This window comes from Onychostoma macrolepis, chromosome 08 (assembly GCF_012432095.1).
Source record: "Onychostoma macrolepis isolate SWU-2019 chromosome 08, ASM1243209v1, whole genome shotgun sequence".
NCBI lineage: Eukaryota > Metazoa > Chordata > Actinopteri > Cypriniformes > Cyprinidae > Onychostoma > Onychostoma macrolepis.
The window spans coordinates 21,450,156-21,471,206 of NC_081162.1; the positions used below are offsets into that span (position 1 = coordinate 21,450,156).

The following is a 21,051-nucleotide window of genomic DNA, read 5'->3' on the forward strand; positions in this document are numbered from 1 at the left end:
TTTTATTACGAACTTCCTGAAGCCAACGATTCACCAGCCTCCCGGGTGAGAAGGAATAAATTAACATGCAAATAGTTATTCAGCCTAAATTTAATCTGGGCTGCATAGATGGGGTATTTTTCTCTTGTGTATGATGGCGTTCTCTGGCATCTTGTTTGGCATTTTAATTCAACAGCCATACAAATAAAGAAAGGGTCATTTTGCAAGGACAAACGGTCATGTGTTAGTATTACTGTAGAGGTGTAGTGGGCAGTATTCTCATTTGCATTTGATGTAATAAAGAAGCCTGTGCTCAAATTGATAGCCTACTCAATGCATCAGAATGACCTTGGCCTTTGATTGACTGGAACTCATGTTTATTACTAGGCTCTCTGAAATATTTGATTCTGATTGGTCAATGCACCATCCAGCGGTTTGAAATGTTTTAATATTCGTCATCTCAGCACGCTTACCTATTTTATACACTACACGGTTAAGTATCCTACGTAGCGCATAAGTAGGCCTACATAGCGTGTAAGTGCATAGTGCACCATTTGGGACACTCTACTTCTTGAGTGCTGCAGGGATGATGCATTTTTGTAAGCCAAAACCTGAGAGTTTGCATTTTAGCACTCCCAGTTCCATCGCCTCGAAGTCAGTGGATTTTTTGAATGGGTTTTTGGTTAATACATCAGTAAAACCAATTGTTAACAAGTGGCTATGGGACTACAGAAGTTGTCGGTGATTACACCGAACAGGAAAAGCCATCTACTCACTAGACTGCTTTCACAGCCTCGCTGTCTTTATGATTGCGCTCCTGCAAACTGTTCAAACTCAAATGTTCTTGAGATAAAAATTGAACGAATTTTTGGAAGTCATGTAACCATTGCGTTATTTGTGTATAGCCTACTCTTACATTTTTACTTTTGTATCAAGGCTTAAAAATGCATAAAAGTTGTTTCATTTGAACAAAACGTGTAAGAAACATAAATGTCTGTTGGTCACAGAGCTTATTTTCTGCAATAATTCAAAAGCCAGTCCTATTGGGTTGATAGGTGATCTTAAATTTTGGGTTGGTCTACAAAAATACGTCAGCCTACTACAGCCTTTTTTTTTTTTTTTGTGATATTAGCGGGATATTTTTCAGCATTTTTTTGCTTGCTGGCAAATTCTAAGTGAGGGTGGAGTAAAGCATTGCATTAAGAGTAGCCCAGTACATGCCATTCCATTTATAAGCAGGACAACTGGCTGAATAGAGAAAGAGACGGACAAAAAGAGAGAAAGTGAAAGGGACAGACAGTGAGAGAGAGAAAGAGTGAGAGTAACAAACCTCCACCATCTGCCACTAATGGTGTTAGGGAAGCATCCAGAGAGGCGACTTGTAAAAATGCATAAACGTTAAGTAAAGAAAGCTGAGCAATATGGGACATGATTTTAGAGGAGTCCGTGTCAAAAGTGAAGAGCTCAGGGGGAAATTGAGGCACATAATGGAAACGTAATGGGCTTAGTGTCACTGTCGTGCAGACAAGCCCACGGAGGATGCCGTCAGCGGCACTGACCCTCCCCCAACTCCAGCGGATTTATGGAAATTACCGGAATAAGGGACAAACAGCCTTTACAAACAAACCGATACCATAATTCCTGCCTGTCTATGGAATATCTGAAGCGACAGACAGAGGATCTTGCTCTCGAGAAGGGATGCTGCTCTACAGACCCAAACCCGGCTAATGTTTCTCATTCCTCCACTTGAGCCCTGTTTTTATTCAGTACATCATACTCCGAGACATAGATCCCATTGTTTTTCAACAAATGTGTATCAGCTGTAGAGCTTTGGGTAAAATAAAGTTTGAGGATTCCTATGTGTTGGCGGATTGGAAAATGTAAAAAAAAACACTTGAAGTCACCCAGTGTATTTGTTGTTTTAATAAAAATTCAAATAAAGCTTCACCAACCAAAAATTCAATGATAACAGCATGAAGACATTGATCAGAGGTACTTCATGCTATTTACCCTCCAGAGACCAATGAGTAGAAAAACTAATGTACTATAGAATTGTGCTACATTTACTATTAAATGAAGTTAACCCAAAAATGAAAATGTGCTTAAAATTTACTCATTCTCAGGCTATCCAAGATGTAGATGAGTTTGTTTCTTCATTGGAACAGATCTGGAGAAATTTCCCACTTACCAGTGAACACTCTGCAGTGGATGGGTGCCGTCAGAATGAGAGTCCAAACAGCTATTTTTGGATTTTGGCCAAAAATATTAGTTTAAAGATAAATCCCCTTAATGATGGATTTCTCAAGATGTTAATTGGAGTCATGTGGATTGCTTGTGGATTATTGTGATGTTTTTATCAGCTGTTTAGACTCTCATTCTGACGGCACCCATTCACTGCAGAGGATCCATTGGTGAGCAAGTGATGCAATGCAAAATTTCTCCAAATCTGTTCCAATGAACAAACAAACTCATCCATGTCTTGGATGGCCTGAGAGTGAGTAAATTTTAAATTTTTATGTTAATGTCTTTAATGTCTAAACTGACAATCAAAAAGAGGTTTTAATATCCATTAAATCAGGAAGAAAAATTGTATGCTTAAACCTCAATTCCTTAAGCTTTCCCCCAAGTTCTGGAATCACTTATTTATTTATTAATTTATATAATAATCTGCACATTGCTTTACATCTACCATTTTTGGTAAATTTAAAACAAGTAGCAAACAAGTAAAAAAATGAGACACCATTGTAAGATTCCATGTCTTTAATAGTAACAACAGTAACACATTCATTGGAATGTACCATTCTAGGATGGGGGAGGATAGGTTGTCTGAACTTAACTGTTTGAAAGTATAACATCTGTGCTTCAGAGCCAAATGGAATCAATGATAATAGTTTTAGAATGCTGAACTGATTGAGTTCAGTTCTGGAACTAGTGTCAGTTTGACAGCAGGCTTGTACCATTTGAATGAGGAGCACAGATTGTATGAACTTTTAACTTGATCATGTGGGTTTGGTTTGATTTTGTGGAGTGAGATTTCACAGAGTGAGATATTTAGCCTTTAGGAGCAGTGTACTGGCGCAGGAGAGAGGAGATAGCGCTAGACTCTGTCACCTCCTCTGGAAGGGAGCCTTCTTGATCTTTGATTGACGGGTCCGCTCCGGCCTTCAGGAGTAACTCAACTATTTCTGCAAACTCACAAGCTGAGGCTAGAGAGAGCGAGAGGGAGAGAGAACACAAGAAAAAAAATAAAAAATTAGACACACTGTCAGTCAGACACACTGACTAGCACTTTAGTGGGAAATATGACTTTATTTTCAGTCAACTTAAAAAAAATAAAATAATAATAATTAATTTATTCTAATAAAATTATAACTTAATAAAATTTTACAGTAACTGCTAAATTATACAGTATATAAATAATATAATATTTTAAGAATATTTTTTCATAAATTAAATAAAATTCATTTTATTATAGGTAATTAATACCCGAACAATAATAATAATAAAAAATAGTTTCTATAACAATGTCTTACTATTTCATTAAATAAAAAAAATTAAATGGAACAAAATATACTTATTAAATACTAATTATATATTCTAAATACGTGTTACTTATTATAAAAACTTATAAAAACAGTTTATTTCAGCTAGATGCCAAGGCAATAAAAAATAACTAAAACTGAAATAAAAATGAATAAAAACTTTATAAATGTATTTAAAAAAAATGCTTAACAAAATTACTAAAACTTCCTACTAATTAAAAATGTAAAAACTAAATATAATGTTACCTCAATGATACTAAAATAACACTGCTACTAGTTCTTAGGTAACATGCCACCTTAAAAAGAACTTAATCCAGTCCTGTTTTCTCTCCCGTACACTTAAAGTAATTGTTACAGTACGCATGAAGACTGAATGTGCAAGCTGCACCTGTAGTTGAGCAGCACGCTTGCGTTTGTGCCCCATTGGCAGTTTGTGCCCCATTAGGAGGCTGCAGGGCCGGGAGGGGCGGCACTCCTGTAACCCTGTTAGTGTTGCCTGCCACGCTGATGCAGGGACATTCCTCTAAGCTTGAGTGCTTTTTCACGTCTATGTCAACTACTGCCTTCTTTTAAAAAGGAGGGAAAAATGCTCTCCTTATTCTTTCTCTTAGGTGAGTGGCTGATGTCAGCAAGAAAACCCTGAGTGACAAGAGCTTTTAACCTCAGACCCCTGACCACGAGAGAATGAGGGAAGGGAGAGGAAACTAGCAAGAATAAGAGTGAAGGAGAGTGAAAGAGAAGGCAAGTACAAGAGTGTTCTGAGCATGTTGCCATGTGGTTCATACTGTAGATTGTTACTAAGTGGATGCTCACTGGCCAAAGTCATAAGAGCCCATCTTAAGAGTTAAATGTTTGTGGCTGGTATGATTTTTAATCTCTAATTTAGTGTCTTATGCTATTTAATAAAAAAAAACAACAACAACAGTAAAACCAATAATATTATAACAGCTTAAAACTGTTATAACAGTTTAATAACTGTTTTCTATTTGAATATATTTTAAAATGTAGTTTATTCCTGACATGGCAAAGTTGAATTTTCAGCTGCCAATACTCCAGTCTTCAGTGTCACATGATCCCTTTTCTGCTCAAGAAACATTTCTTATTATTGTTAAACACAATAATAATCAGTCATCTTTTACTCACCTTCATGTTGTTAGAAAAACCCATATGACCTTCCTTTTTGTGTGTAATAAAAGTAGATGTAGAATGTCCAAGCTGCTTTTTTCTATACGTTGAAAGTGAATGGTGATCATGGTTGTACTTAGTCCCCATTTAGATTCACTATATGGAATATCTCTTTTAAAAAGTCAAACAGGTCTAAGACAACATGAGACTGAGTAAATGATGACAGATTTTTCATTTTTGGGTTAACTGTCACTTTAAGTAGGAAGCAGAAAAGGAAAACATTTAGATTTTTTCTCTAGTCCATTTTTTTTTTTTTGTTACTGTATTTTATTTTAGGCACGTGTGCGGGTCCTTGGGCAGTAAAGCCCCTAGCGCCTCTGGGGAGCTGTAGAGAAGACGAACAATTTACAGTGTGCAGTAAACCCCTCAATTAATCATGTGTCAGCCGCATGGCCCCACACAGGGAGAGGTGGAAATGAATTTTCATTCTGTGCTATTCGTCTCTCTGAGTTCATCGCTTATGTTTATTAGTCACTTTTTTTATATCCCATCCCCCCATCATTTTTCTACTCCCCTCTCCCCAAGGGGTGCTCGTCTTCAGACGTCCACCCTGCCACGCAACCAACCTGAGGACAGATGGCAAACACACACACACATAGAGAACAAGGGCCTGGAGGCCGCCCATGTGTAGTGTCACATGACAGAGGAACACTGTTGATTTCCTCTGGGACAACTGGTGATTATTACAGGTCCTATTTACCACACATGTGGCTGTGGACAAATGTACCCATACTCTCTCTCACACACACACACACACACACCTTCCTCCTGTAACCTGTGAGGTGAGGTGGATAAGAATTTCATTCAAAAACCATTTTATACAGATTTCATAGAGATTTAAAAAATTATTTTGTTCAGCAAGGGCCCATTAAATTGATAAAAATAGTAAAGACATTCATATTAATGTTACAAAAGATTTCTATTTCAAATAAATGCTGTTCTTTTGAACTTTTTATTCATTAGAGAATCCTGAAAAAAAAGTTCCACAAAAATTATTATGCAGCACAAATGTTTTCAACATTGATAATAATAATAATAAGGAATGTTTCTTGCACACAAACACAGTATATTAGAATGATTTCTGAAGGATCATGTGACACTGAAAGCTGAAATAATGGCTGCTAAAAATTCGGTTTTGCCATCACAGGAATAAATTACCTATTAAAATATGTTAAAGTAGAAAACAGTTACTTTAAATTGTAATATTTACTGTGTTTTTAATCAAATAAATGCAGCCTTGCAGAGCTTAAAATACTTATTTATTTTTTTTAAAACATTTTTTTTTAAATCTTACCAACCCCAAACTTTGGAATGGTAGTGTATAATAATGTCTCATCTCTCAATTAAAAAAAAAAAAAAGTGTTCACAGTAATGCATATTATGTAAAACTGTGTTTACCAGCTTTGCATAGTCATGTTAAAATAGATTTTGAAAATTGAATACAACCTGTTACAAAGAAGATCCCAGTATTTTAAACACATAGTCTATAGTTTCTAAACTGTGTATTAAAACATTTATCCCCATGCAATGCTTTGCTTCTTGGACGTCCATTGGAATGGTATGAACTGAAATTGTTATATTCTCTTATTTTCGTTTGCCAGCATGGCAACTTGGTTTAAACTAAAATATTCCTTTAACATATATGACTCCCATTTGAAGTTTAAGAGTAAAAAAAAATTGATTGCCACAGCATAGTTCTGTTCTTACCATAGTGCAGTGCGGTCTGTCCTTCATCATCCTGTGAGAGAGAAAAAAAGAAGTTTAGAGTTATAAAAGATATCGACCATTACAACTATTCATCTATTGTGAAACTCTTTAGACACTTTCTAATCTTTCTCCATAATGACTTGGATTCCAAAAAGAACCATAAAAGAAACAAACATGTTCAAGTGTAAGGCCTGCCTGTTGAGTTCAACTACCGCCACATGATCCAGCCTAAAACAGGTGATTTCGACTTGGAAAGGATTAAGAGAACAGATTAAACATTGATTTCCTGTCAGATAAACAATTAGATCCTTTAACCTCCAAAACAGACTTTTGAACAAATAACCAGGATCAGAGGAGCTTGAGGACTTTGTTTAGATGGACATATAAACCAGTTTAATATGAACAAACCTTTGACCCACGTGCTTAACGAGGCTATGAGGCCATCATGGTGTATGTGTATAAAGGTCTAGGATGATCAATTCATCGTCCCCTGCAGGGACCGTGTCCGATGCATTAGCCACGGGGACCGAGGGCATCACACAACAATAGATGCTTATACAATAGGCGCAATCTGCCTGGTGTGCTGGTGACAAATTGCCACAGCTTGTGGTATCAGAGGTGCGATGCAGAGAAAGCCATATTTAGGGCAAGGATTAAGGATCCTGCGTGTGTGGATATAAATCCAGTGGAATGCAACACTCAAGGGGTCGGGAAGTTCTGCGGATGACACGTGTCGTCGGGCTAAATTATATTTTAATTGCTATTTCAATGTGCCTTCTCACCCTAATAATGATGACGAACGGCATTATTGTTTTGGCTGGGTGGTTGGTGGAGATCATAAGAACCCAATGAGAACTACAGAGAGAGTTTTTATGACACGTCGCACGTTTGCCCCTCTGACACAACATCAGCCTGCATTATCCTCCATAGACAATATCATTAGCCCACTGTACAGACTCTTGCTCAGAGGATTTACTCTACAGGTCATGCATAGTGTTTTAATAGGCATTTGACCATAGACTTGCTATCATGTTGAAAAGCTTACAGTGTAACACTCAAACAAGTAAAAAAAATACTGAATTATTAAATAAAATAGAGCATTTTAATGCTGAATTCAACATGTTACTTTTCAGTATTGAGTTAATTGAAGCATTTTAACATATTTCAGAAAATAAGTCGCATTAGGCCAAAAATCGCATTGTTGAAGTAGTTTACAAACATTATAAACACTACAAACTTGTATTTTAGTTCTTGTTACTCCAGAAATTTAACAGTATTCAGAATAGAAAAGAATTTTGAAAATCAAGTATAAATTAGTTTATTAGTGTAAAATTACATATATTAAGTGTCATTCTGTAGAAATAACATTTATTATAAACACCAAGCATAGAGCGAACATTTAAACCACATAAAATGCGAAGGGCCACAAATTTCCATTTGCATCATCAGACTTTATTAAAGACAATATTTGCAATATTGCAATATTTGGGAATGTAGTTTATTACTTATCTTAGTCTTGCTTGTCCTTGTCCTATTTAAAATAATACTGAACATGAAAATAAAAAATCTGGAACAAAAAAGTGGATTAAAAATTTGTTTTGCATTCATACTCAGAGTATTGAACAAACTACATTCAAACAAAACATTCTTGAGCAAATATAGTTCACAAATTTCTTTAGAGAACAGTATTATTTTTCCTATTTATGTCCAAAGTAAGGCGGAGTGCACATCGCTGAGCACTAAACACATGTAATCTGCTTCATACTGGACACCAGAGGGCGCCCTCGTGCAGAAACTACACATATGCATCACAGACATGATAGAACTCATGACGCTCCAGGACATCCCTAAAATGAGCAAAGGCATCTAGCTATAGCTATGACTGAATAAAAAGAAGATATAAACGCTTAAACTGATCAAACATGAATACAGTAAACTCACGAATGACAATATGGTTTATCTGTGTTCTTCAAGCCATCTCTGGTATTTTCATAAAAATAAAGTATATTTATAATCCAATGCTAATCCAACGCTGGCCGTCGGTTGAGTACCCCTTTGGAATATAAGACGCAGCACATTTCAAATGATAAAAATAGTGTTTTATGTTCAGGAAAATATGGTATAGTAACATTTCTTTGTCTGCCATTTGAGCTTGGGAAACATGCTGCAAAACAAGGTATTTCGCAGATTATATTTTGAAACAGGCTTCGCATCAGGAGCGACTATAATGCCTTAAAATGCCATTATCAATTATCCAAAAGTAATGCTATCGTTCAGAACGTTTGTTCTTTTAAGCTGTAACCGAGTGAAATTTCTTCTCCAAAGTAGGAGCCAAGGTGGATGGCCTTGTTAGTCAGATGCAGATGCTTGCAGTCTGATCCCATTGTTTCTAATACAAAACTCTTCGTCGCACCAGGGCCAGAGCTCTCAAACGATCCTAGAGTCAGATGCTATTGTTTATAGAGAGGCGAGAGAGCGACTCCAGAGGCTCTCTGATTGGATTAGCTGGTTAAAATCCCACTAGACGAACAGAATACTGATGCAGTCTCTCTCCTCACCTTCTCTGATACACTTACTTCCCTCTGAACAGGATACGGAGTACAAGAATATCAGTTAACATAGTAAAATGCAACAGCTGTTTTTGTTTTTGGTTTTAATTTTCACATTTTAGATGAAGAAAATAATTTTCATAAATGTGATATATTTATATCTAAAAACTCTTTCTTATATTCACATGATGACCATAGTTTTCACCAAAATTCTAGTTAGTTGCAACCATGAGAAAACTGTGGTAACTTAAAAACGGCAAAAAAGGGTTTGATTTTACAGTTGCAACGATAACTTTTAACTATGTTATTTTTACAGAACACATCATGGTAAGGGAAACACTGCAACTTAAAACTATATTATAAATTAGTCAATGAGAATATTTATCACTGTCACATGCTCTGTTAAAAAATCAGAAGAAAAAAATGAGCAAAATTCTTTTTCCTTCTCAATAGAATAAAGAGTGGCAGATGTTTATGAGAATGGCCGATACAGTGTATGGAGATGCACATAAATACATATAGCCATAATCAAACAGTGTGGGCTTTACGAAACATAATCTTCTTTCACTAATCTTGTGTGCAGGCAACATCCTCATTGGCTCACAGCTCTAGAGCATGAACACAAGAGGCAGCGTGTGGACGGAGACAGCAGACAAACAGGTTGGCTAGAACATAAACTGCTATGATTCATGGGAAATGGATATAGACACACACCTGTTAAAGTTAGTCTATTCACACCTAGTCTATCCTACTTTTTTAGAATAATAGCAGAATCATCTACAGTAATATTTTAAGTACACTGTTCAACCCTGGGATTCTTTTTAAACAGTACAGAAGGAATTCATAAGTATGCTGAACACTTATTGGATGCTTCTCCTTCACTATCTCCTTACTAATACTCAACTAACTCATTTCAACAAAACAAAAAATAAAACAAAATAATTCTTAGGCTGATTTTCTTATGTTGCAAATTAAAAACATGCAGCTCGTACATGCAGCTCTGTGTGTGAGTGCATGTGTTCATGTATGTGTGAGCGCACGCTAATATGTATTTATGTGTGTGCGTGTGTTAGGGGGTCAGAGACTAATGTCTCTAGAGCAGTCTGATGGAATCGGGCATAAATTGGATTGTCCTCCATTTGGTTTTCAAGGGAGAAGCGGAAAAGTCAAGTAAGAAGCCAGCATAGCAGTTTTCCCAAGCAAACTCCATCCTAATCAGGAAACTACATAGAAAGAAACCGCTAGACCTCTAGGTTTCCTTGCCTTGCAGAAAACACAAATATCCCTGTGACACGTGTGAGAGAATACATATATATATATATATATATATATATATATATATATATATAGAAACTTATATTATTGAAAGACAGGAAAAAAAGCAGTAGGGTTCAAAAGTCCATGATGAGAACCCGTGATTCAAAATTTTAATTCATTTTTCTTCTCTTGTTTTTATGCTGACAATAGCAGCAAGTAAAATTCAGTGCACTTTTGTACAAAATACACTACCACTGAAAAAAGTTTTTTTTTTCTTTTAAAGAAATTAATACTTTTACTCAGCAAGAATGCATTAAATTGATCAAAAGTGACAGTAAAGACATTTGTTGTTTAACCAATGTTCTTTTGAACTTTCTATTCATCAAAGAATCCTGAAAATAGTCATGTTTCCCTAAACATATTAAGCAGCACAACTGTTTTTAACATTGATAATAACAAGAGAGAGCACCAAATCAGCATATTAGAATGAATTCTGAAGGATCATGTGACATGATCCTAAATATTCAGCTATACCATTACAGGAATACATTATTTTTAAAAATCTATTCAAATGGAAAACAGTATGGTGGCCGAGAGAGCTCAACGCATTGCAAATAGAAAAAAACATCTGAAAATTAAGAAAACAACTTCATCAATTTGACAACACACATGCTACAAATGCTCACAACACAAACAAATAAAGAAACGCACTGCAAATACAACCAAACACAGAAACGTGCTGCAAATAAAATTCTTTATTTGGTTGTGTTGTGAGCATTTGCAGTGCTTTATTTGTTTGCGTTGTGAGCATTTGCACCACCTGCTGTCAAACTGATGAGGATGTTTTCTTGATTTGCTGGTGCTTTTTCTATTTGCATGCATAAGTTGCAGCTTCTTGAGCTCGTAAAACAGTTGTAATATTTCACCATACTACTGTTTTACTGGATTTTTGATTAAATAATCAGCCTTGCTGAGCATAAGAGGCTTCTTTAAAAAACATTTAAACAATCTTACCAACTCCAACTTACCAACTTTTGACCAGTATACAAGCTTATAAAATCTAAACTCTTCTATTCACATCAACAAGCCATAACAGATTGGCATTAATATACACTCAAAAGTGCACTAGAACATTTCTCTTTCCCATTACTGTCAATGTATTTCAAACCATTCAGGGAGCATCATCTAATGAGATTAACCCAAAGAGGAATACCTCAAAACAGCCCTCTGATGACAACACAAAGGGGAAAACACAGGAAGAAAGTGAAAACAACAATATAAAATCGATTAGTGGAATAAGGACAGTGTATCAGGGTAAAGTGGGAAAAAAGAGGAAGAAATGGAAGAGAAATAGCAAAGATGAGGTGAAATGTAATAGTAAAACGGATTAGACAATGTTTCTGCAGCGTCTGTGGTAGAGACTGCAGTCGTACCATCTGTGTAGGCTTCAACGGGAGCTGGCATACATACGCTGCCCACCAGGTCACTAAAAGCTTTCATGTTTTCATACCAGCACAACCCGGCAGTTCCCTGCGGCACATGGTAGGTGTGCTGGGAGCCACCATCACAGCTTTATCTAGCACGACTAAATCTCTCACAGGAACACCCTTTTCTCTCTTTATCTCCCTCTTTCACTTGCTTTCTTTCCCTCTGCTATCCCAGACAGAAACATTAAACAAATGGGGAAAAATGCACATGCAATTATGATTTATGATGACTGTATGCAGGGAGCGCAGGGTTTTTTAATGACCCTGGCAGTAGACAGGAGGAGGAGAGAGGGATAGACAGAGGAGTGAATCGATATAACCACACGGCATTCATATGCAGATACGCTTATGATGAGCAGGTGCCATTAATCAGAGCGTGCAGAAAATGCAGCCGTATGCATGATCATAACACCTATAGTCTTACACAGATATAATACAAGATTTATGAATATCTGGGTTCCCTCTTCTTTACAATAAGAAAGTTCTTGTTCTTCTGCATATATTAAACTGAAGAAATTCAAGCTGCAAAGAGGGAATGGTTGCATGTAAACGTGTGGTTATTGTTATTATGCAGTATCTTTAGTAATGTTTAAAAATAACTAAAAGCTGGTCTGTAATTTAAGAAGGCATTTTTATAATAGGTATTTATGGAATATAAATTTTTTTTGTCAAATCTAGTCACTTAAATCTAATAAAAAAACAAAAATAAAAAAAAACATCATAATTTAAACATTGATAACATTAAGAATCATTTCTTGAGCACCAAATCAGCATATTAGAATGATTTCTAAAGGATCATGTGACACTGAAGAATGGAGTAATGGTTGCGGAAAATTCAGTTTTGCCATCATACACTTTAAAAAAAAAGAAGAAAAAGAAAAGAAAAACTTAATTTAAGACAACCAGATTCAGCAGATTTTTGAGTTTTCTCAACTTATTTTTTTTTTAAATCAGTTGAGAGAACTTAAACGATTAAGGCAACCAGCTTAAGCAGATTTTTGAGTTCTCAACTTCTTGTTTTAAGTTTATACAACAAAAAGTTGAGAACTCAAATCTCCTACAAAAATAAGTTGAGAAAACTCAAAAATCTGCTTAAGCTGGTTGCCTTAACCTTTTAAGTTTGCCCAACTTTTTTTTTTTTTTTTTTTTTACAGTGTAGGAATAAATTGCATTAATAAAAAAAAATTTGGTGAGCTTAAAAGACTTTATGCTACTGAAATGCTATTTGTTCAATTAATTTTGAATATTTTCTGATATTCGTGTTGTTTTCTTACCAACAATTCTGTAATTTCCTGATGATATAATTAAGGACCTTAATACATTAGCAATTAAAACAATATGTGACCCTGAATCAAAACCAATCTCATGTAGCATGGGTATATTTGTAGCAATAGCCAAAAATACATTGTATAGGTCAAAATGATTGATTTTTCTTTTATGCCAAAAATCATTAGGATATTAAGTAAAGATCATGTTCCATGAAGATATTTTATAAATTTCCTACCGTAAATATATTAAAACGTAATTTTGGATTAGTGATCTGCATTGCTAAGGACTTCATTTGGACAACTTTAAAGGCAATTTTCTCAATATTTAGATTTTTTTGCACCCTCAGATTCCAGATATTCAAATAGTTGTATCTTTGCCAAATGTTGTCCTAACAAACCATACATCAATGGAAAGCTTATTAATTCAGATTTGAGATGATGTATAAATCTCAATTTTGGAAAAATGGACCCTTATGACTGGTTTTGTGGTCCAGAGTCACATATTCTCAAATGAACACAGCTTTGTTTGGAAATTTTCAATGAGAGAAAGGAAAAAAATAAGGAGTACCTGGAATGTGTCTTAATAAATTGCTGGTGTAAGTGTATAACACCTATATAAATAAGTAAAAGTGAGTTTAATATTTTAACCAATATATTAAGACATATATGAAGAAGACATGAAAATACTGCATAGTAGGACTGACCCATATGAGTGTGCACACAAGGGTACTTTCTCGTTGGGAGAGCTGTGTTAAAAGGATCAGGCGGGTGGACCGCTCCTAATTGAATCTATTTCACCTCTGTGTGCAGTGTGTTAACCTTGCCAGCCAGTCTCTGTGTGTGTGAGGGTTAGCCTGTCAGTGCATATCACTCAATCCCAAAATGTCCTTGAGAAACCCTCCGTAAAGATCAGGTCAGGCTTTTTCCTTCACAGTACCATCTCAAAACACTCGAACATCTTCACTGAGGCCGTTCAACTGAGGGCATCCATCACATCAATTATAAACATAATGCAGATGGTGGATACTATACAATAAAACAGAATCTGAAATCTGATTGGATGGTTTGGAGCGGCTGTTAAAATATACACCTGTAACCGCACATCAATTCTGTATTAAAGCAGCGAGTCTATATACAGTATGAACAATACCACTCACAGTCTGGATAATGAAGTATATTATTTGATGGATGAAGTTATTGTAATGTAATTATTTATTGAACACTGGCAAATTTTTATCATACTACTGTTGCAGCCATTGCATAAAAAAAAAATCATTCAAGTTACCAAAAGCTCTTTTGATGAAGCCGTTATTTTACTAAATCCTAAACTGAAAATATAAACGCAATGACATTATCTGCATGTATATATCTTGCCTATCAGACTTAAAAAACAAAACAAAACAAAAAACACAAATCGAAAGATATAGAAAGATGTAGACACAATTGTTTCCAAGGAAACACTGGACAGGGCTGTTTAAGTTGGCTGTAATATTCGGAGGGAGATTGATTAGTAGCAGCACGACTGATTGATTTTTTTTTTCTTTTACAGTCAAGCGTTCACCTCTCTTCTCTCTAATGCACAACAGCATACGTATGTTAATCAGCTGCATAACCAGCACTCGCGCCTTCCTACAACCGCATTAAATCATTGTCTGGGTTTTGTTTTTGTTCTTCTTGAATTAGTGACTCCGTTTTCCCATTGACAGTCCTTGGGTAAACGCAGAGCATTTAAAAAGAAGCGCAAATGAAAACAAAACACATTCGTGGAATTCAGTCCCGCCCCCCTCTTGTCTGTGTCTGCGTCTCAGTGTCCACCCCAAGGGACGTCTTAGGATCCATTAAGCAATTTCGCATGAGCCAAGAGTGGTGGAGAATTACCATGGGCAAGTCCAGGATCATCAGAGCAGTTCAAAAAGAAATACATAAAATAAATAAATGCATAAACCGCTCTAATATGAAAATCAATGTTGCAGGCGCAGCTAAATCGCTGTGGGGGAAAAACTAATAAACCACAGGGCAAGTTCTGCCCCTGCTGGGAAATATGCTCAATCGCTCTCTCTCTCTCTCTCTCTTTCTCAGCACACAGCTGTGGACAGCTTTAATGTCCTTCACAATTTATGTGGATGGTTTGAAAACAGGAAGAAAACTGTTGAGTGTACGTATTGTGGCAAGGCGGCAGGAAGAGGGAGAAACAGATGGTTCTGGAGAGGCTTTTCATCAGAGGAGTTTAGCTGCCTGCGGCTAGAATGAAACACTTCGCCGAGAATGAATTGAACCCGCTGATAGTGTTGTTTATTTTCACGTGCTTTCTGCGTTTTAGCGCACGATTCACTGAAGGAATTATGCAAATCAGGAGATGGTACAAAAATATGTGGCAAATTGCGTGATTCTGGTTCACTTTAATGGGACCTGCAGAAATGCGTCAAGTGTTTTTGTTCTTAAACACAGTTGCATGTGTATATTTCTCACGCTTTTATACAAAGTGGCTTACATTGTGTTCTCTTGGTAAAGTCAAGTCACCTTTATTTATATAGCGCTTCATACAATACAGATCTCAATACAAATTCTGCTGCTAGCACCTTGGTCTACTTTTTGAGCTGTATCAGCGTTTTAAAATGAAGTAGTGTTTTACTTATTAATTTACAATGCGATATAAACATGGACCAGTTATGTTTTTCTCCATCCATTAAATGATCATAATTTGATAATTAATGCTGCAACAAACATTCAGTTGTTTAAACAAAACTGCACTACTCCCTTAAACAATGTTAAAGGGATACTTCACCCAAAAATTTTAATTCTGTCATCAATAAGTTCTACAGATTAAAGAAAGATATACAGGCATGGAATGACACAAGGGTGAGCAAACGACGACAGATGCCTATGCTTTTAAATGTGACCACTTTTGTGAATAATAATGCATTTATAATATAATTCAATATAATATAATTATAATTTATCAAATAAATTCCACAATAAACCTAATTTACATAAAAAGGAGGTGAAAAGAATGACGATTATGCTAATGCTTATGGGATTCTTGTAGCTCAAAGAGCAAAGAATAGCACTGGCAACACTAAGGTCATAAGTTTAATTCCCAGGAAATGCATGAACTGGTGCCAAACATAAAATGTAATAATTAGCCTAAAATTTATTCGCAAAGTGTTTGTAAAGCACTTGTCTGCTAGAGAGAATGCTGGAAGTCAAACTAGAACCATAAACAAATATTTGATCAATTCTATTTCACCTACTTGAAAAACAAAGTGATGAACAGCACAAAACATGTTTCACTTATAAATAAAAAACAGAATGCAGAGCAGGGACTTCTAGAAACGTTCCTATACAATAATTGCTTTTTTTCTTTGCTTTCACTAAAATGAAACTTCACAATACTCGCCGAACTAGCAATCAAAACTAGAGAAACCAAAATCACTGACTGCCCTGTAGTGCTGCTCTCAGCTTCAAATGCTACCCTACAATGATTACAATCTGTATAGCAAAGCCAGCCTCAGAACAGAAGCTAAACTCTTCTGAATGAGCTGTAAGTGTGTGACTCTCAGGTGTTTCACCCTATGCGGCTGAACCCTCCCACCATTGAGCCCCATTCTCATGCAGCTGGCGAATGGACGCCTCTCCTCGCCAGTCTTATGACAGATTGCTTTGGGTATTTGTTATGACGTGAAGGATGGAACCATTTGTTATAGTGGACCTGTGGCAGCAGCAGAAGACCTGAATGTGTAAGAATGTTCTCAACAGGGAATTTTAAACAGTTGCTAGGATTAAGAAAGTGTGTAGAAACACAACTATTTTTTTCAAACCTACCTAATCTGTGGTCTTCCAACTACATAATTTCATGCATCATTTTAAAATAAAATTATGCAACAGGTGACATTTTGTAAAACCAATCAAACCCTTAAAACTGCTGTCAGGAACTAGCACGAATGCAAAACCTCAAATTACCTTTCCATTTCCACAGCGCCACTAAATTACCTGTAAATAAACAGCATCCTTTCTCTGTCCCAAACAATTCCTCACCATGAACTAGTAGCCCAGGCAGATATTTATCACTATTGATCTACCTGGTCCTCGCCAGGGCCTTTTGTTCTCTCGGCTCCAGGCTCTGACCTCAATTAAGTTATGAATTTCAATCTGATGGACTGAGAGCGTGTGGCCAACGCAGCCGTGCAAGAAGGGGAGTGGATTAATTAGACACAGCGGCTCTGGGATTCACCCTCCACTGCTGGCGGCTCATGTTGTTTTCATAAGAAAACGCACACAGAGCGAGGAAGGACAAAGATGAGAGAGAAAGACAGAGAATTAACAATACAAAAAAGAAAGAAAACAGTGGCTCAAGCTAATATATCTGACTGGCAAATGAGTTAAAATACCAAACTGACTATATAAAAATCTTGCTTCCATTTCCAAAACATAATGTAGTATAAATGATCATTTATTAATGACCAATCACAAATCAGTATGCAAACAGACTTAAGAAGGAAGACCAACTGCAATTTAGCTTGCAAAAATTATGATGCCGTCATCACTGTCTGTTTTGAATGCTTAGATGAAACGCATTCTATCAGATGCCAAGAATTTTGAATCTTCAGTCTCAAATTTCTAAAAAAACTATAATGTTTGCAATGAGAAAACACTCAAAAATTGCTAGTACATTTCACAATTAAAAAGAAACGGCAAGTAACAGATTAAATAAAAAGTGCATTTTAAAAGAAGAAAGACTGAAATTATTTTTAAAATGTATCTTTTAATTTACTTTTTTTTTTAAACAGTGTACCAAGTTTTATGTCAAAGGCTGAAATGATCTACAAAACAATGTTTTGAACTTAGTGTGTACATAAAGCGATTCAAACTAAATTAACTGTGGAAGATTTATACTTGGGACAGAATATTTGTAATATTTGTAGAAGCAAGTTTTGAACTCAGAAATTGCTAATAAATTGAACAATAAATTAAAAAGAAACAGCAAGTAACACATTGAATTAAACATAAAATTTTGAAGTTTAAATCTTTTCTTATACTCCAATACGTTTAATTAACAACTTTGAAAAATCACTTTTTTTTTTTTTTAGAGCGTACTTAATCTGAATACTAAAGGAGTGTCACTACAATGCTGCCTTCCAAGCAATGCAAAAAATAAACATTATACAGAGTGTTAATCAATCTTTTATATTTTCACAGAAGTTTCACCAAAAGCATGCTTCTTTGTTTGAGAGAATCGCTCATTAGTCAGGCCTTTGAGACTTAAGCTCATTAAGCTCTATGTGCCATGCTCTAATTTCTGATCATGCCACTAAAACTGCGTTTACATTGTTTAACATGCAAATAACTTGCAAAACATCTGCCCCTGAATGAATAAAGAACAGTTTAGAACTGTGTGTGTTTGTATACATCCATTTTAAGACCGAAGATACAGCTAGGAGATGCATAATTGCAGTAATAAGTTGAGCTTGACCAACACCTATGAATCAAATCTCTAATAAATGTTGTTTGTGTTCTGTTTGGTATTCACAGAAAACTGGATCCTTCATCAGCATCAGCAGCTGTTCACACTGAAAGTATCAAAGTTGCACATCACCTCTAAAGCCTCACTGACATGGACCAATCAGCTGTGAGCTTGAGGTACTGCTACAACATATGTAGAATATACACTGTCATTCGAAAGTTTTTAAAGAAATTAATACTTTTATTCAGTAAAGATGCATTACACTTATTAAAAGTGACAAATGCTGTTCTTTTGAACTATATTTATCAAAGAATCCTAAAAGATATGTGACCCTGGACCACAAAACCAGTCTTAAGTGTCAATTTTTCAAAATTGAGATGTATGCATAATTTGAAAGCTGAATAAATAAGCTTTCCATTGATATATGGTTTGTTAGGATCGGACAATATTTGGCCGAGATACAACTATTTGAAAATCTGTAATCTGAGGGTGCAAAAAAAAAAATCAAAATATTGAGAAAATCGCCTTTAAAATTGTCCAAATGAATTCTTAGCAATGCATATTACTAAACAAAAACGACGTTTTGATATATTTACAGTAGTAAATTTACTAAATATCTTCATGGAATATGATCTTTACTTAATATACTAATGATTTTTGACCCATACAGTGTATTTTTGGCTATTGCTACAAATATACCCCAGCAACATAAGACTGGTTTTGTTTAAATTTTTCATTTATAATATTGTTTCTTGAGCAGCAAATCAGCATCAGAATGATTTGTAAAGAATCATGTGACACTGAAGACTGAAGTAATGGCTGCTGAAAAATCAGCTTTGCAACACATGAATAAATTACACTTTAAATAGAAAAGATATTTTAAATTGTAATATTGTAAATAAATAAATCCAATTTATTTCAAAAATAAAAGCATGTCATGATGAAAGCACATTGGATGCTTTCATTACATACAGCTTCATTGATTTTAATGAGAACACCAAGGGTTTTGATGCATCAGGCCTCTCATACATAAGAACACATGCCCATAGTTGACTGTGTTCTACTTCCTATGCAGTGCAGCTGAAAACAACAGATGCATGAACTCATGAACCCAGACTTTACCAGTACAAATCTGACTCTACCACACATGAACTACATTCTATGAGCGTGAAAAACGAATCCCCCCCAAACTCTCCCATGTGTCCCAGTTCTGTTCAATTATGCAGAGAGAACTGAATATATGTTGTCGTTGTGATGTTGTCCAGGTGGCTGTTGACAGGTGGCATATGAGCTAATCTGAGAGAACAAGGGGACTTTTTGCTCCTATTGTGGTTCCCCTTGATCCAGGATTACACCAAAACACCACCATATTCAAACGACCACATTCTCCACGACCACCGCATCCATCAGCCGATTAATTTCAATACAATTTTCATTGAAGACATAATAGCCTTTTTTCTCCCTTCCCCCTTTTTCAATCAACAAATTAAAAATATAAACCACTTTTATCTTTATTTAACACTAAGCTGAAATCGGATCATAGGACAGATGCGTGAAAACGCTGCCCTCGCTCACAGTTCACCCATTATTGGTCTATTGTAATATTTTCATTTATAGCGTTCTAACTTCTACCTTTAGTCTTAGATTTTATATAATCAAAGTCACTTGGAAAATATGAATGCATAAGTATCAGAAAACATTTATGAATAAGAAAATACATCTAAACTGAACTATTGTTTTTTTCTTTGTGTGCTTTTCAAATGCAGTCATGGCTCACACTTGAACCTAATGAGTGGCTACGAAGTTTTATATTGCAATCAAATCACACTTCCTGAAAGTATTAACATAGGATAATAATTTTGGCAGGAGCAGTAGCATGATTTAATATGGCCATATTTTCTCTCATGCCACCTGAACGCTACTTAATAAATCTGCCCTCAATAATTCTTCTGCTGTAGTCCAGCAATATTCACCTTCTGCTGGTCAGTGCAGTAACCCAAAAGAACTTTGAAGGAGTTCTGTAGATTCTACAAGGCTGTAATCAAATTGGGGAACCACCTTTGATCCAAAAAAAGTGACAAAAACAGACCAATTTATGTCTAAATTCAAAGTAATGATTTTATTTCCAAGGAAATACAATGCTTGGCTCCAAAATATATATATATGTATTATATATTTATTTATTTTCACATATTATAAAATATTAAATAATACATTTTATTATACATTTATGCTATACAAGGCCGGTGATAAAATGTCTGTTACATATAATATCACGTTACGTTGTCTATTGCAGCTCTAGTGGGGATTTCACATTAGTCTAACTGTTAAAATACAACAATAGAACAGCATTGATTGTTGTCTAAGGCCAAGCATTTTCTCTCCACCCACACAATTAAGGTCCACAGCCACCAAAAATAAATAAATAAATAAATATTTAAAAAGAGAGTCATTTGCAAATGTTCTGATTATATGGGTTGTATAATGCAAACAATTTGGCTGATTACTTCCAATTGATTTGTCTTAGCGAGAATCAGATCAAGCCAGTGACCGCATAACTGTACTTCACCGTATTAATTTCCCAATGCAGTATTCAGCCAGCTTAAAACAAAGCCA

The 21,051-nt window shown here is 35.5% G+C and overlaps 2 protein-coding genes across 5 annotated transcripts in view; one reads left to right on the top strand and one right to left on the bottom strand.

The window, feature by feature from the left end:
• Positions 1 to 21,051, top strand: part of xpr1a (xenotropic and polytropic retrovirus receptor 1a) — a 111,864-nt gene that overhangs the window by 794 nt on the left and 90,019 nt on the right. The window contains exons 2-3 of one of the 3 annotated variants that reach the window (XM_058784531.1): positions 9,546 to 9,622; positions 18,504 to 18,611. The gene's annotated coding sequence lies outside the window, so the exon portion shown is untranslated. Of the gene's footprint in view, positions 1 to 8,002; positions 9,623 to 18,503; positions 18,612 to 21,051 lie in introns of those variants that run through there. The other 2 variants (XM_058784530.1, XM_058784532.1) reach the window with 2 other exon arrangements.
• acbd6 (acyl-CoA binding domain containing 6) overlaps positions 1,856 to 21,051 on the bottom strand; it is a 34,847-nt gene continuing 15,651 nt past the window's right edge. Inside the window, exons 7-8 of one of the 2 annotated variants that reach the window (XM_058784533.1) lie at positions 6,414 to 6,444; positions 1,856 to 3,185 (exon numbers count right to left, since the gene is read on the bottom strand). In XM_058784533.1, coding sequence (XP_058640516.1) covers positions 3,031 to 3,185; positions 6,414 to 6,444 — 186 coding nt within the window. In that variant the 3' untranslated portion in view covers positions 1,856 to 3,030. The other variant, XM_058784534.1, reaches the window with a different exon arrangement.